Source organism: Thecamonas trahens, assembly GCF_000142905.1.
Source record: "Thecamonas trahens ATCC 50062 unplaced genomic scaffold supercont1.10, whole genome shotgun sequence".
Lineage (NCBI taxonomy): Eukaryota > Apusomonadida > Apusomonadidae > Thecamonas > Thecamonas trahens.
The window spans coordinates 264,651-280,805 of record NW_013657670.1 but is presented as its reverse complement, the minus strand read 5'-3'; the positions used below and the strand labels follow the sequence as shown (position 1 = coordinate 280,805).

The window sequence follows — 16,155 nt, the reverse complement described above, 5'->3', positions numbered from 1 at the left end:
AAGTCAGAATCTTGACTCACAACGGGCATTTACCGTGCGGGCATAAATGCAAATAACCACGTAGGTGTGCTTCTCCCCAACCTCGGCCAAGGCTGGACCTTCTCGCACTGTGTGCCGCCGATGCAGGCCGCCGGCATTGTCCGTGTTGACAGCTTGAAATGGTACGTTCGCCTTACATTGGCCAAATTACTTCCCACGTGTACACACTTATTGACTCACGTGCGACCCCCCCCCCCCCCCCCAACTTGTCGCAGCGAGGCTGTGCTCGTCCAAGCCCAGCTGCATCTTACGCCAGTGAACGGCGATGAGAAGTCGAGCCCGACTGCTGCAGGCAAGGCTCGGAGCCGAGCCCGTGTCATCGACATGCGTGGCTGTGATGTCGAGCTCGTGGAATCGGTGTACCCAGGCGGCCCGACCTCGGTTGTCATTGTCGCCCCGCACACGAACATAGTCACCCGTCTACACACTGCGGCGTCAGCCGAGGCCCGTGCATGGCTGCCTCCACTGCAAGAAGCTGCGTCCGCCAGGATGTCGTGTCTGCCGCTGGTGAGTCAGGCTGTGTCGGCGCAAAACTTGGCGGATGCATCGCCGTCGCTGCTGACAGGCGTCCGATCCCTTGGCGACGGTGAGGCTGGTGACGAGCCCGAGCTTGAGAGTTGGATGACTGACGAGCCAGGACACTGGCCGGCTGCCCTGCTCAAGGAGAGTATCCCTGTGGTCGAGGAGGCGCCCAAGATGCTTGCCGCGTGGTACCGACTGTACTTTCTCAACGCAGAGCACGCCAACTTTGTGGCCGATCTCCGCGGCTGGCGCGGGAGCTCGTACGGCGTCGTTGCCGTCTCGGTCATGCGCTGCCTCGAGGCCGGCAAGGAGCTCGTCCGCGCCGTGGTCTGGTCGGGCCGTGGTGGCATCGTCCCGTTTGTTGCCTACCCAGGCTGCGAGTTCAAGAACTTTCGCAAAGACCTCATTCTCGCGCTTGCAGTCTACGATCCGATTCTGTGCAAGGCGCGCAACAAGTTTGTGTGTGTCACTGGGGCGATGGGCGTCGAGCGGCTGCTGAATCTCGAAGACCAGGCCTTTCCACGGACAGCAGAGATCGGAGTCATGATGGTCCGGCCAGGTCAGACCTCGGTCGCCGACATACTGGCCAACGAGCTCAACCCCGAGCATGACGACGAGTTCTGCAACTTTGTCGACACGCTCGGTACACACGTCGATCTTTGCGGGTGGGAAGGATTCTCTGGTGGACTTGACATCAAGGGCGGGCAGACAGGCGCGTTCTCGGTCTGCACTCGCATCTCTCACCGCGACATTATGTTCAAGGTCGCGCCGTACATTCCGTCTGCCCTCGGGAGCGATAGCCCAGCGATTGCAACGCGAAAGTCTCACGTTCTCGGCGCGCCGGCGCTCATCGTCTTTCTCGAGCGCGCCAACGATTGCTTTGATCCCAGCGTGCTCGATGGCCAACATGGAGCAGCTGCGACTCAAGTCGTTGTTGTTGTCTCTCCACATCCAAAGGCTCCGGGCACGCTTTTGACCTACCAGCTCGCATGGCGGGCTGGCAACGGACTTTTTGGCTCGCTTCCGGATCCGCGCGTCCATGCGCTTGGCACCACTACTGCTCATATCATCCTCACTTCTGTGCTCAACGGACTGGCTGCTGCCCACCGCGGTGGTTCACCCGACGCGCTCGACACCCAAGTCTCGACTAGAGCCGACGCACTCACCAAGCTGTACCGAGCTGTGCTCGCCGATCAGCCGGGTCACATAGTTGGCCCCAAGTCCGGTGCCGCGGCAGACATCGACACCGTCGTCACACCGCCGCTCCTTGGCTTTCATCGCCACGCGTCTGTTCTTCCACTCGTCGCCAGGGCCGCCGAGCGTACTGCATTTGTCCTCAATCACTTGTCGGGTGTGTATCCACTGCGATTGAGAGAGAGCGACGACAGTCTTGCAGCCTGGACCCAGTGGGGCTCTGGCCAGCAAGTGTACGTCACCGCCGGTGCCGGCGAGATGGGAGTTGTGTGTTCGGCGCCCGATGCGGCGGCTATCGCCGAGCAAGTTGTCTCACGCCCGGTGGCCAAGGTTGCCGTCATTGACAGCGCTGGAATCGCCATCGTTCTTTACCGGGCATCCAAGTATCCGGTCGACTATATATTTCTCGGCTCCATTGGCCCGTGGATCCGGCACTCGCTGGACAAGCGGACCAAGCGCGCCCACGACGTGGTTGTCTCGTCGCGGCCCGGTCGCGCACCGCAGCTTGCCATCGCCGTCAAGTCACGCGTCGAGGTTTACGTGTGGGAAACACCCACGTTTATTCACTGGACCACGCTCAAGCTCGACGGCCCTTCCAGAGCCATGTCCTACTTTCCGGTCTCGGGTCGACTCGGTCTCGTTCTTGCCGCGGGTTACGTCTCGGTCGACACCACTGACGGCCAGCTGACTGCTTTCACCGTCGCAGACGTTGTCGGTCAGCCAGCCGACAACGCCCAGATCATGGAGGTTCCCATCTCTCGCCCCGGCTCGCACGTCGTGATCGCTAACGGCATGCGCGGGGTGACCGTCTCGGCGGTGTCGGGTGAGGTCGGCCGCGGGTGCCTGCGGACGACATGGTCATGGGGTTGCATCCCCAACGCCTTTGCTGCCCTTCGTGGATACGTCGTGGCGGTGGCGTCTACCAATGTCGAGATTCGAAACGCTCGCAACGGCGCCATAGTCCAGCGGCTCTCGCTTCCGCCCCCAATCCAGCTCCTCTCGCAGCCAGCCGACGACATCGTGCTGAGCATGCGTGGTCGTGGACGGGTCGAGCTTTACCGACTTGACGTCGACGGCTGCAGCCGCGGTCTCGCTCACAACTCGGCCGGCATTCTCTCCACCCAGAGCGTCCAGCCCATGCGGTCAAGCGGCTTGTCGCGACTCCTCACCCTCATGTCGACATCGTCGTCGGCGTCCCGTAGCCAAGCCGTGGACGATTCTGACCTGGGGGCGAGCGAAAGCGCGCTTGTCTGCGACGATGATCTCTTGACCTCAACGCCGACACGCCAGATTTTGCGGCGCCAGCCGACCGACCACAACCCCGCGCGCGCTCCGGCGCGAGTCCGTCCCACTGCTGCCTCTCGGTCGGCACAAAGCTCTGGGACAACTGACACCGAGTCAAGCAGCAACCTCGTAGTGCCGGACGCGAGCTTGTCGAGGAGCACGACGTCGGGTCTCTCGGCAGCGACATTGCCGAGCCATGTCGTCTCGCTGGATGCTAAGCCGCTGTCCTCGGCTCCCTCTGCCGAGTTGGGCGCGCCAACGTCGAGCGACGAAGCCAGTGCGAGTAGCAGTTGCAGTAGCAGCAGCTATCACTTATCAAGCAGGAGCGGAGGCATCTTTAGCTCGCTGGCAGGGAAGCAGCAAACGGTGATCCAATTCTGGGACGATGAGTAAGGGCACGTGTCGCTGTGCCACCACGACGCGGCAGCCGAGGCTGACAAGAGGAACGATGGCTGCTGCGTCTTCGGCGACTCGCTAACGGGCTACGAGCGAGGTCCTACCGACGAGGCGTTGGAGCCGGTCCGCGGCCGCCGCAGCGGCAGAAGCTCGCGCTCGTCGCAGGCCGACGAGACGACAATAGTGACGGCCTCGTTGATGGCGGAGCCCGCCGACGAGCTCGGGGTAGGCTTTGTGTGCTGGGCGTAGACGATGAGATCGTATGCCTCACCGTCAGCAGTAAAGGCAGCAGCCAGCGAGTGAGTAAACGATGTGCCGGGCATCATGGGGCCAGTGTCAAAGGCGAGCATGCCGTCGATGACCACGTTGGGCACTCCGGTCGCAGCGTCTGCGGTTGAGGCGAGGCGGGACGCCACTTGTTGGGCGAGTACGATGCGGACAGAGAGCGAGACCGGGTCCGCGCCTGCGTTGCGGAACCTGAGTGTGATCGAGCCGAGTGCGTGCGGGGCGACGAGAACAAACGAGCCTGAGGAGTTGGGTGCCGACGCGTCGTGGCCAAAGGCGTCAAACGAGAGCGAGAGCGAGACCGGGTCCGGCGTCAGCGTAGCTACCATCGATGGGGTGAGGACAAGAGCGTCGAGCGGGAGAATGCCCGAAGTGTTGAAGGATGAGAACCAGCGAAGGCGGACAAGCTTGAGCAGCGCGAGCTTGTAGTACATGAGGTGCTGCATGCGGACATCGTCTGCTTTGGATGGCTTGGTCTTGAGCGCCGACTGGGTCTTGGACCATGCCGGAAACAGGCGCCGGATTGGTGTGTCCAGTAGCGCCTGTGCGAGCGCAAACCGAGGTATTGGCACAGCGATGCGCTCCACGGTGGTTGGCTCGATGGACACAACGCGGGTAACAAAGCGGTCCGGCACTCCGTCGCGTGCTGCAGCTTGCTCCTCGAGCAGCTGGTTGAGCGCAATGCAGTGAACCGGTGCAAAGACATCGCGCGGGTCGGTGGCGGTTCGCAGCTGCGAAACGTGGTCGTGCGCGACGCCGACTGAGAGATGGAAGGTGCCCGAGGTGCGGTTAGCGACGGCAAAGACAAGGAGAACATCATGCGACGGATGGTCGTCGTGGGACTCGGTACTGGCCGGGAACAAGGCTGAGAGCTCGAGCACGCCGTCATCGTGAGCGTGGCGGGCGAGGTCGTCCACCTCGGCGGCGGCGCCCGGCGCGACCTGCTCGTCCGAGACCAACGGGGCATCGAGTGCGAGATGTACAGGTAAAATGTCAAACGAAAGCGCCTGCAGGCCGCGCTCGGCCAGCACATGGATGTCAAAGACAAGAGTGCGGTAGTACGAGGCAAGGTCAGGCTTGTGCGGCGCAGCGTAGGTCAGATGGACGCCCGAGTGGATGTCGCCCAGAACACCAAACACCCGCAGATCAAGCGTGGCCACAGCGCCAGGCTCGAGGGGAAGAAAAGAGGCAATGTCGTCGTCGTTCCAGAGGATGACTTCAGAGGCCTTGGCACGCATCGACGCCATCGACGATGGGTTGCGCGGAACTGAGATGTCGAGCTTAGTGACGGCAACAGACGACACGTTTTCGAGCGTGAGCGAGACAATCGAGAGCTCGCCCTCGTGGACCAGAAGTGAGGTCTCCGAGACGCCATTGGAGGTCAGCTTGAGCCGCGGGAGGGGAGGTGCAACAACGTACGCAGTAGCGGTCTTCTTCTTGGACTTGACTGCATGGGTGGCGCCGGCGAGAACCTTGCCCACGCCATGGGCATCGACGCCGAACGACGACGCCATGTTAAGGACGTGCATGGAGACGCCGGTGATGGTAAAGGTGCCTTCTGCGAGCGGGACGCCGGTAAGAGTCACGCAGTAGTCGGTGGTCTCTGGCGGGAGGACGGTGGAAGCGGCCTCGGTGACAAACTCGATGCCGTCGACAAGGACGGTAATGTGCTCGAGGTGGAGAGGCACGAGAAGCGGGTTAGAGACAAGGAGCGCAAAATGGACCGGACATCCAAGCTCAAAGACCGGTGGCTCGTCACCGTGGGCAAATCGGGCGCCCGGCCGCGACGACGACGACGACGAGGCGCCAAACGACGAAAAGATGAACGGTGACGCGGCCGAGCCGGCGGCCTTGACGGTGTGGACTTGGAACTCGGACGAGAGCTGCAGCGGGGTAATGAGGTTGACGTACGGAAGACCTGGGGTGGAGATCAAAGGCACAGAGCCGAGCGACGAGGCGAGCAATGCCAGGCGTTTGCAGAACTCGCGCTGCGAGCGCTCATCGAGAAAGGGATGCATGCGAGCGAGAAGATACGCCATGTACTTGAGGGTGGCAGTCTGGTCCGGGAGGCGCGCGCCAAGCTCGATGAGGTCCTTGATGACAAGAACCTGCAGGTATGGCCAAGAGAGGCGGGCCGAAGCTGCAAACGGAACCACCACGGCGTTTGGGGCAGCCGCCGGTAGGCTCGGGTCGCTCTGCTGGGTCGCGAGCGACCAGCCCGGCAGGAGCGCGTCCGAGTTGATTTGCGAGAGCGAGAGGCCAAAGACCGGTGCTGCAAGGGCGAGGAGGGCGGTGCCGGTGCCGGGCGCGCCCTGGTCGGCCTGCTCGAGCGCGGCCTGGCGGAGAAAGAACGCGGCCTTGCGCGCGTAGCCGATGGAAAGAAACACTTGAGCCATGGTGTTGAAGAGAAGGATGCGGTCGTGGACCTCGGCAGAGGCCTTGGCGTCCTGAAACCGGGCATGGGCGTCCATCATGCAGGCGCCCGCTGCAAGAGTGTCACCGGTGGAGGCGTAAAAGAGGCCGAGCTTGAGGCGGGCCTCGACTTCGAGGCTGCGAAGCTTGGCAGCAGCGTAGTGGTCAATAGCCTCGCGGTAGGTGGCAGCAATGTCACAGTCGACGTCAGTGTCGGATGCGAGGCCGTGCTGCGAGGCGAGGACCAGAGCGGCAGCGTAGCCCTCCTGGGCACCAGCGAGCCAGAGCTCGTCAGAGGCGGCGGCAGTGAGGTCGATAGCTCTCTTGTGGTAAGCGGCGCCATCGAGCGGCGAGCCGGCGAGCAGGGCACAGTCGCCAATGATCTTCGCGAGGCGGCCGGGCTTGAGCTTGCGGAGCTTGCTGGCTGACTCGGGGTCGCGGCCGAGGGCTGGTGCGACAATTGGCGCTGGCGAGTCACGCAGGTGAGCAAGTGAGACCTCAAACGAGGTGACCAGCGCCTCACCAAAGTCAGCAAGCAGGCGATCGACGTAAAAGTCGACTCTGTTGGACGGAATGACGACAAAGCGGTCGTCGTCGTCGCGATAGTCGAGCGGCGGGTCAAAGGCATACGCCCGGGTCTGCAGCGCAAACGGGTAGGCGGCAGCCTCGGCAGTTAGGCGGGTATACGCGGCGTCTCCAAGCAATTCGGAGCACGCCCCAACGCCGACCACACCAAGCACCCGCTTGTGCATGTGGAGCTCGGCAACAGGCGACTCGGGCCCGGCATCGGCCACAAACTCGAAACGGATGCGCGGCGTAACCGAGACGGCGCGGTACGCAAAGATAGGTCCAGTATCGCTGACCTCTGGCGCCACAACAATGTCCGGCGCGCCCGAGTCCGAGTCGGACGAGTCACCTGCGGCCGAGGCGCGCGAGTCGGAGCGGCGGTGCGACTTTGTCGACGACTTGGCCGACGATTTGGCCGACGCCTTGGTCGACGCCTTGGTCGACGATTTGAATGACTTGAGTGACGGCCGCTTGCTCTTGCTTGTCCGACTCACCGACTTGGGCCTCGGCGACGCCGTTAGTAGCCTCGGTGCCTCGCCCTGACTCCGCGGCGTCGGTGTTGAGGCCAGCGCGTCGAGCTCGACTTCCGAGTGAGCCCGGAGCAGCTCCAGGTAGCGCTTGAACTTGGTCCGCGAGAGGCCGCCCAGCGGGACGACGAGGACGCGGACAGCGTCAAGGTTCATGGTGGCGGGTGGCGGGGTGGGGTGGGGGAGAGGGGGAGTGGAGGAGGAGTCGTGCGTGGGGCGAGACAGAGTCAGGCAGAGTGCTGCATCTGCAAGCAGCGGCGGTGTCCTGGCGGCATGTTGACCGCACTCGGCCTGGCGAACCGGAACGGCTTGAAGCAAAAGGCGTGATGGGACTGGCACCGAGGACAAAACCCACGAAAGGGGATGGCGGAGAGGGGAGAAAGAGGTCGGACGCTGGTCAGAAACCGGATGTGTGTATTCCAATGGCAGAGGCTGCAGAAAGCGGCCGCGGCCACGGGTCGGCGGAGAGCGCGTACGCACGTCTACTCGTAGATCCACTTGTCGGCGGTCTTGTTCCAGTTGGCGATCTCGTCCTGCGAGAACCAGAGCGGGATCTCGGAGGCAGCGCCCTCGACGCCATCGGAGCCGTGGATCGAGTTCATGCCAATGCTCACGCCAGTGTCGCCGCGGATGGTGCCCGGGGCAGACTTGAGCGGGTCGGTGACGCCGATCATGTCGCGGCCGACCTTAATGATGCCCTTGCCCTCGACGACAAAGGCGACAACAGGAGCCTCGCCCGACGACATGTACTTGCAGAGACCCTCAAAGAACGGGCGCGAGCGGAGGTCGTCGTAGTGAGCCTCGATGAGCTCGCGCGACGGCGTGACCATCTTCATGGCCACGATCTTGTAGCCACGCTTCTCGAACCGGCCGATGATCTCGGACACAAGGCCGCGCTGGACAGCATCGGGCTTGACCATGAAGAACGAGCGCTCCTGGTTAGTGCCGGGGAGGCCAGCCACAGGGACGTCGGCCGCCGCGGACATGGTGGAGAACGACTCGCCCGAGTACTGTGAGATGGCGAGCGCGGCAGCGCCGGCAAACGCGGCACCGGCAGCAAAGCCCCAGTTGAACGACGCACCAGACTCGGCAGCAGCCGTGGTCGTGGCCATGGTGCCTGTCGCCATGTATGTCGTGAGTCTCGGGTCTGCAGAGAGGGACGGTGGATGGCCGCACTACCGATCCGCAGCGGGAGGGTAGGGGAGCAGGAGAGGGGACGGCAGTGGAAGCGTACGAGCGGCAGAGGCAGCAGCCGGGCGAGCGGCAACAAGCGAACGAGCGAGCGAGCGGAACATAGTGTAGATGTATGTAGTGAGGTGAGCGGATTCTCGAGTGTGTGCGTCCGTTGTTGTCCAGCCTTGGCTTGGCCAGCTGTGGGGCCGACTGCCGGCGGCAGGTCGCACTTTGTTCGGCAATGCCCCCCCCTGCCCCCCCCCCCTTGCCCAGCGCCAATCCGTTCGAGCCAGCACCGTCGATGGTGGTCTGGTTGGCGAACAAAAATTGTCACTTTTGGCGTCTCCTCTACACAATTGGGTCGGCCACACGGGCGCCGAAGAGGCGCATTCGAAGGCACACACACGAGAGGACGCCTTCGGGCGGGCCTCTCCCCCCTCCCTTCGGGGAAAGTCCCCGGACATACGAGAGAAAGTCTCAGTACGTCCCCCCCCTCCCCTCGCCCCTCCCCCTCCCCCTCCCTCCCCGCCCTCTCGTCTGTCTGCGGATGGTGCGAGATTGTATGAAATATAGCCGCGCCTCCCATACACACGCACCCTCCCCCCCCCCCGCCTCACCCCCGCCTCACCCCTCACCCCCCCCCCCCCCTGTCGCCATTGCTGCCACCGCCGCCTCTTGCAGCCCTCAAAACGGTACCCTCAGAACAGGTGGCGACACCTCCCAGAGCAACGACGCCCTTGTGGCTGAGCTCGTGTGGGGTCCTGCTGCCGCCGTTTTCGCTTTGTCGTAGCAAAGTCATTGCGCCTGCCGGGCGCTGCTCCTCTGCGGGCAGCGGCTCGGGCTCGGGCTGCGACTCGCGCTCTGCTGCCGAGGGCTTGCCTCTGGTCCTGCTCTGTATCGTCTGTCTGTCCGCTCGCGGGCGCGGCGTCGTCAAAAGCTCAAGGTGTGGGCTTGCGACGCGTCCGCCGAGCGCACGGCAGACTGCGGACAGATCGCCAGCGGCTCGCCTGTCTGACGCACTCTGCACATCGCACAAGCCCCGATCCCTCCCTCCCGGTACCTCAACGGGGCTCACTCTTGGCGGCCCGTCCCGGGCTGGCCTTCAATTTGGAGAGACCACCGACTTGCGCAAGCCCACACCGTCCCCTCCATCGCTCAACCTTGATCAGACCTGCTGTTTGCGCGTTCCGGTCCTGCCACCACGCTCCTCCTTACCGCTCTCGTCCCGCGCTAGCGCTCTGTGCGCAGCAACGGATGCAGATGCATCGGGGCAGGCCGTGCCTGGCGGCGGCCGGTGCCGCTCAGCGGCCCGAAGCCTACCTGCTCTCGATCCCTTTGCATTGTCGTTGTCACGACGATGTCGTGGGTACGTGAGCGACACCACCCCCTCCCAGCCGTAGTGGCGTAACACACACACACACCGGCACACGCACAAGCCATGCCACGTCGGTGCGCCTTTTGCACGCCGCCAGCCTCACGCCGAGCAGGAAACGTCGCCTCCCAGCCTCCACCACTGCACCCACTCTCCCCATGGCAGACACGGCACGCTCCGTGCCCCAGCGCCTTGACGGCACAGCCTTGCAGGATGTACTGCGGTACCAAGTCCTGCCGTTTGCCACCGGCACCGAGTTTTTCAGCGAGGCGGCGTGGGGCATGCCTGGACATGCCCTTGCACGCGTCGAGGCCGCTCTCTCGCTCGACCTGGCTGCCTTTGAAGCTGCTGTTGCTCGCGCCGTGGCCGATAGCCATTGCGGCGCTTCGGCAGAACATGCCGCAGAAGATGGTGCAGAGCATAGCACGTCTGCTCCGCGGTTCACCGCCCTCGGCATCGCCCCTCCCGCTGCTGTCAGGCCGACCAGCGCTGGCGCTGGCACCTCGCCCTCGCACCTCGTCGATGTCTCGGTCCATGCAGGCGAGTCAGTGGTCGGCGGCGTGGCTGGCGGCCTGTTTGACATTGTCTCGTCGGCGACAGACGCTGCGCTGCGTATCCTCGCCAAAGACACGCTGCGGACGCTCAACCGTGGCGTCTCGCTCGCCGACTGGGTCTCGATGGCCCAGTTGCGGGTGCTGCAGCTCTCGGTCCCGGCCTCTGATCCCCACGCCCCGCCGCTCGACGTCTACTGGCCGATCGCGGTCGAGGTCATGCGGTTTGGCATGGTCGAGCGCTGGCTGGGCGAGCAACCCGGCACCCACGCCGCCACCGCTGCCACCGCCATCGCCGACGCTGTCGCCGCCGACGGCGAGCTGGCGGTCGAGGCGAGCGTCGCCGACCTCGTCGCCTCCTTTGCCAATGTCGATGGTGCCGTTGGCACCTTTGCCAGCACCATCTATGAGAGCCTCACTGCACTACTTCGCGCAGAGCTGAGTTCGGGGCGCGGCCGTCTCCTCCAGCAGCGCCTGATCATGGCTGTCGCTGACGTCACCTGGGCGCTGCGCAAGTTTCTGGCGCTCGAGGAGCTCAGTGTCTCGCTTGCCGAGTATGCCCGGGTCAGTGCGCTTCTGCGCGCCGCGCTCGAGGCATGCGGCCGCAGTAACCCGGCGCTCTCGGCCGAGCTGGTCGCTTCCTTTGAGGCTGTCGCTGAGGCTGAGCGCGCTGGTAGCGCAGACGTGGATGACGCCTCCCGCGAGCCCGAGACCGAGCAGCCAAACGAGGAGGCCTTCTTCCGCTTCCTCAACCCGTTCCTCATGGCGGCCAACGGTGTTGAGGTCGACGACGTCCACGAGTCGCTCATGGCCGCCGCCGCCGCTCCCGATGAGAGCTCCAGCGGCCCGCGCTGGTTCGACGACACCAAGTCTGGTGTTGTCTCCATGTCGGGTATGCGGATTGGCATCTCATCCGCCAACGCATCTGACAACTGGACGTCCGCCAAGCTCGGCGGCGGCTCGGTCCTCAACATGGCTGTCAACATCAATGGTACCCGCCCGCTATGCGCCAAAGTCTCCAGGGTCCAGGCCCCACTCCCAGGCCTCTGCCTGACCACCACCCACTGGAACGGCTCCGGCGAACGTGTGAGCGCGCTTTTGGTGCCCGAATCGGCACTCGAGAATCCTAGCGTTGCCGCCGCCATGACCCGTGCCGTCGCCGCCGTCACCGACGTCGAGCCGAGCGTGACTTGCGAGAGCGATGCGTTTATGTCCTCCGATCCCAACGACCCGCTGAGGTTCCTCCGCTTTGCCCTTGAGTTTACGGGCATCGTCATTCGCCGCAGAACCGCACCCATCCTCGAACAGCTCGCTGCATTTACGGGAGCACCCAATGCTGGCGGCGCCTACGCGCTCTGTGTTGATATCATCAACTCCGGCCCGTCGCGCTCCGGCTTTGCCTCGTCGTCGGCCGTCGCCGTCAACCTTCTCGGCGCACTCTATGCCGCGTGCGGCAGCGCCGTCGCCGACGATCCGATCCTCCTCGGCTCGCATGTCCTGCTCTTTGAGAACGTCCTTGGCCTCAAGTCTGGTCGCCAGGACGTTGACGGCGTTCTGCCTGGCCTCAAGCTCCTCCACTACGCACCGACAGAAACGGTCCTTGTACCCAGCCTGCCGTGCACCGTTGGCTGGGTCTCTGAGGCCGCCGAGCGGGCCACCACCCAGAGTCTGCTAGTTGTCGACACAGGCATCCAGCGAACGGCTGTGCTCGACTATCGGCGCGGGCTCAACTCCCGACACATGTCGTATCTGCGGCGGAAAGGCAAGCCGTACGCCGCCATCGTGGCCTCGCTCGGCATCCATGCCCACATTGTGCAGGCATTTCGCTTTGGCCGCATCCGTGAGCTCGGTGAGTGTTTCACAGCGTACATGGGCCTCCGCGCCATCATCGACCCCGGCGCGGTGTCGTCGATCTATGACACCGATGCCTCGGGCAAGGTTCTCCTCGAGCTGTTTTCCCAGCTCAAGACTGCTGGCCTCTCGCATGGAGGCATGTTCACTGGCGCCATGGGTGGTGGCGTCGCTCTGGTCGTCCTCACCGACACCGCCACGGCTCTCCGTCCGCAGCTCGACGCAATTCTGAAGTCTCTTGCGGCTTGGGCGCCGCCGCTGCAAAATTCACGGCCTTACCGCAACCTCCACATCATCGACACCTCGCCCGACTTGGAAGGTGTGGTTACGGACACTTTTACACTGTAACTCGCCAAGGTGCGGTGAAAGAGTTAAAGATCGGCATCCGCCACCGCCCGGCGGATCGACGCCAGAATGCCAAGCGCCCGAGAAGTGTCCAGCCGGTACTTGTTGGCAATGCCTGCGCCACGAGTGTCATACCGCACACTGGCGACCGGCGAGCTGGGAGCAGAGGGGGACGCCGGCGAGCCGGCTTTGGAGCTACCGCCCCTGCCGCTGCCGCCGACGGTGATGCCGAGGCCGAGGCCGAGGCCGTAGCCGGCAAAGCGCGCCGCCGCCGGATCCGCCGCCGTCCTTCTGGCGTGGGTTGTGCCGTCTCGGCCTCGCGTGCGAGTAGCTTGGGCGCAGCTTGAGCTTGTGGCGGTGAGTCGTCGGGCTGCCGCAGGCTCAGGGGCGACGACGCAATTTCGGCCGCGGGCATGATGCGTGCCCGCATCTGGTCGGCCAGCTCGCGCTGCCGCGCCACTTTGAGGATCTCCATTTCGCGGTCGTGCAGTGGCGAGCCCTCCTCAAACCGAGTCGTCGGAGGGATAAAGTAGCGCGAGGCAAGAGTGTGGAGCTCGGCAGGCGGGGGCGTGAGAGGGACGTCAACGACAATGTCGCTGGCATCAGACTCGTCCGGGCTCTGCGAGTTCGGGCCTCGTCCTCCAGACGACAAACCGCTAATCGACGACAGTCCACACTCGGGCATGCTTGCCGACGAAGACGATTCAGTCTCGTCAGCGTCGGCATCTGCAGCTGCTGCGACAGCGTCGCCATGACTGGTCGCCAGCGGCGCAGCCAAAAGCTCCACAACCTCGTATCCACGCTTGGCACGTTTCGATCGCGACCGCCGCTCAGCTCTGGTCTCGCTCTGCTCCACGAGCGCAGGCGCAGGCAGCGATGAAGGCGACAGCACTTGACGAGGTTCAGGGCTAGGAAGCGATGCCGACGATGGGGAGAGTGGCGGCGATAATGGCGGCGAGATTGAGTTGGAGCTCATGACCAGCGGTTGGTCCGCGTCGACAACAAGCACACCATGGTTTCCACTGCCAGGCTCGAACTCGACCTCAGTCTCGGCCTCGGCCTCAGTCTTCGCCTCTGCCTCTGCCTCAGACTCGGCCTCGGCCGCAGGCTGAGGCTCAAATTGAGGCTCGGCCTCGGCAAACCGCGTGATCTTGCCACGGCCGGGGCGCTCGTCGGTGATGCCCGAGTCAACCGTGGTGACATGCCAGATGCGTGTGGCCTTGGCCTCCGCATCCCAGGCAAAGACGGTGGCCGTGGGCGCAGGCTGCGAGCTTAGACGGTAGGCGGCGAGACGAGTCGGCGACGGAATGCTCGCGTCAGTGGCAGGCTCGATGAGCGACGCTAGATGGGCGCCCGAAAGCGCCGCGTAGACATCGAGGGCCAAGTCGCCGGCAACGAGCACGAGGTCGGACTGGCCAAACACGGCATAGTGCGGCTCGGGAGTGGAGGGCCGATTGCGCCAGAGTGAGGCCACCCGCTGACGAGGATCGGCCGCAAGTGGGATGCCGAGGCTCATGCCGCCGTCGTAGCCGGCGACCAGGACGGCAGCTGTAGGTGCCACGCCGAGAAACGAGACTGCGGCTGACGGCGGATTGCTGAGCGCGAGCGGAACAAACTCAAGGCCGGTCGCCAGATTTGCGCGGAGGATGACTCCGTTGTCGAGGCCCACAAAGAGGAGTGTGCGGTGAAAGGCGAGGGAGGTGACGGCGCCGGGCACGTCCTCGACGTGAAAGCGACGGACAGACTTGGAGGCCGGGTCCGAAGCAAAGAGCGCCAGCTGATGCTTGGGTAGGCCGATGGCAAGGACAAAGCCGTCCTTGCGGCGGTCAGGATTGCTCACCAGTGCGAGCGCATGCGCGCCGCGTGTCTCTGGCACGCTGCTGACCACAGGTGTCGGGTTCGAGCCGGATGCAAGCCAGAGAATGTGGAGCTCGGCCTTGGCCACCGACTTGCCGGCGAGAAAGGCGAGAACAAAGGTGGCCGACGCAGACGAGCGCCACGTCCGCAGATGACTCACCAGCTCGGCGCGAAAAACGGGCTCGCCCGAGACCGACGAGACGAGGCCGAGGCCGGTCACGGCGGCGTAGCCATCGACGAGGTCACAGAGCGGGGTAACCTCGAGGCCAGTCTTGAGTCCCGAGGAGGCAAGTCGGCCCTTGAGCGGGCGAATCGAGAACGCAGGGTTGACCGCAAGCGGAGGTGCAAGAGCGACGGTGGCAACCGGCCGCCGCTGGACAGGCCAGTCTGACGGTGGCGCCGGCGTGTACGCTGACGACATGGCTGCCGACCGGGGCGCAAGCAGCGCGGCGCGCTCGGCTGGGTGGGAGATGGCCCGAAGCTTGCAAAAGGCCATGGTAAGGAGAAACCGGGTGGTGTCGGCTGTTCTTTGCGCCGTCCATGATGCGGCGCGCCCGTTGTAAGCAAGCGAGAGAATGACGGCGCGGAGGTGCGCGGCAGCAACAACCCGCGACGGTGGGAGGAGCGGCAGGAAAGGAGGGATGCCTGACTTGGTCGCGGCCCAGACCCGGTACCGGCGCGGTGCTGTCGGGCTGCGCGGCAGTGGCTGGACAACAATAAAGACGGCGCCAAAGGCTGTCGTCACTGTGCTAGGATCAAACGACGACGCCGACGACTCGTCGTCAACAAAGACGAGAATGACACGGTCATTGCCGATGTGGCGCTTCTTGGCGATGTGCTGGGTGGAGCTTGGTTCGTCTGGCAGCTCGGTCCCGACATGGAGCAAGACCTCGACGTTGTGCGGCTTCCATGTTGTCACATACGTATGCGTCCCGGTGCGGTCGAGGCCCGAGGCGTCGAGGCGGCCGTGCCAGCGCTCGAGGCCGGCGAGCGCAACCCGCTCGGCGATGCAATCCAGAAACTCGGCAAAGGCCGGCGTCGCCTGGCTGTTGCCCAAGATCTCGCTCTGGTCCACCTGGCCAGGCAAAGCAAGGAGCACGCCGATCTTGAGCAGGTGCGGAACCGTCTCGACCTCGACAGCGGCAAAGTCGCGCTTAGCCGAGGCTAGCAGCTTGGCCAAATCTGTGTCCTCCTCACCAGTCTCGTCGTTGCTTATTGGGAGCAAGGCATGGTGAAAGGCGGAGGCGCGGGTAGCAAGTGGTGGGTCCAGCGCAGCAAGGATAGCCTTGAGATTGGCGCGGGCCTTCTTCTTGCGTTTGGCGAGCGCGAGGCGAAAGTACGAGCATCCCGAGGCGGCCCATCGAACAACTCGGACGACAGCTGGCGATCCGCCCTTGGTGCCAGCAACATCGCCCTCAAAGGCGAGCATAAAGGCGTACGGTGTGGCTGCGGCATGGGTCGATGGGTGCCAGTCGGCAGCAGACTCGGCGTCAGGCAGCGAGTCGGCAAGGTAGAAGACGTCGACCGGCGAGGAGGCGTGCCCGGCAAGAAGATAGCCGGCAAACCAACCGCGCTCGGACGGCAGGTTCTCCAGGTACATGGCATGCGGGACGGCACAGGCAGAGCACCGGCCGGACGGCAGTTTGGCGCAGCGGCAGCCGGCGGCCGGCGGCACCACCTGGAACGTGTCCGACACGATGAGTGGGGCACCCGTGGCGTCACCAGCGCTGGCCATAGCCGGACAAGAACAAAGAGGAGGAGGGGGAGGAGGAAGGGGGGG

General features: G+C 64.3%; 5 protein-coding genes across 5 annotated transcripts; 2 read left to right on the top strand and 3 right to left on the bottom strand.

The window, feature by feature from the left end:
• Window positions 1–64: 64 nt before the first annotated feature.
• Window positions 65–3,146, top strand: AMSG_02777 (uncharacterized protein; the record flags this gene model as incomplete). Its single annotated transcript, XM_013905164.1, has 4 exons — window positions 65–161; window positions 255–1,863; window positions 1,984–2,897; window positions 3,098–3,146. Exons 1-4 carry the CDS (start codon window positions 121–123, stop codon window positions 3,144–3,146), a joined length of 2,613 nt encoding a protein of 870 aa, XP_013760618.1. The 5' UTR covers window positions 65–120.
• A 375-nt stretch (window positions 3,147–3,521) lies between these two features.
• On the bottom strand, window positions 3,522–7,382 carry AMSG_02776 (uncharacterized protein; the record flags this gene model as incomplete). Its single annotated transcript, XM_013905163.1, has 1 exon — window positions 3,522–7,382. One exon carries the CDS (start codon window positions 7,380–7,382, stop codon window positions 3,522–3,524), a length of 3,861 nt encoding a protein of 1,286 aa, XP_013760617.1.
• Window positions 7,383–7,623: 241 nt separating this feature from the next.
• On the bottom strand, window positions 7,624–8,623 carry AMSG_02775 (nucleoside diphosphate kinase). Its single transcript, XM_013905162.1, has 2 exons — window positions 8,461–8,623; window positions 7,624–8,343 (listed from the first exon to the last, which is right to left on the bottom strand). The coding sequence occupies exons 1-2, from the start codon at window positions 8,519–8,521 to the stop codon at window positions 7,709–7,711; spliced, it is 696 nt and encodes a 231-aa protein (XP_013760616.1). The 5' UTR covers window positions 8,522–8,623; the 3' UTR covers window positions 7,624–7,708.
• A 1,306-nt stretch (window positions 8,624–9,929) lies between these two features.
• AMSG_02774 (uncharacterized protein) lies at window positions 9,930–12,562 on the top strand (the record flags this gene model as incomplete). The annotated part of the gene is made up of 1 exon (XM_013905161.1): window positions 9,930–12,562. The coding sequence occupies one exon, from the start codon at window positions 9,930–9,932 to the stop codon at window positions 12,519–12,521; it is 2,592 nt and encodes an 863-aa protein (XP_013760615.1). The 3' UTR covers window positions 12,522–12,562.
• AMSG_02773 (uncharacterized protein) lies at window positions 12,545–16,110 on the bottom strand (the record flags this gene model as incomplete). The annotated part of the gene is made up of 2 exons (XM_013905160.1): window positions 12,545–12,713; window positions 12,740–16,110. The coding sequence occupies 2 exons, from the start codon at window positions 16,108–16,110 to the stop codon at window positions 12,545–12,547; spliced, it is 3,540 nt and encodes a 1,179-aa protein (XP_013760614.1).
• Window positions 16,111–16,155: the final 45 nt, after the last annotated feature.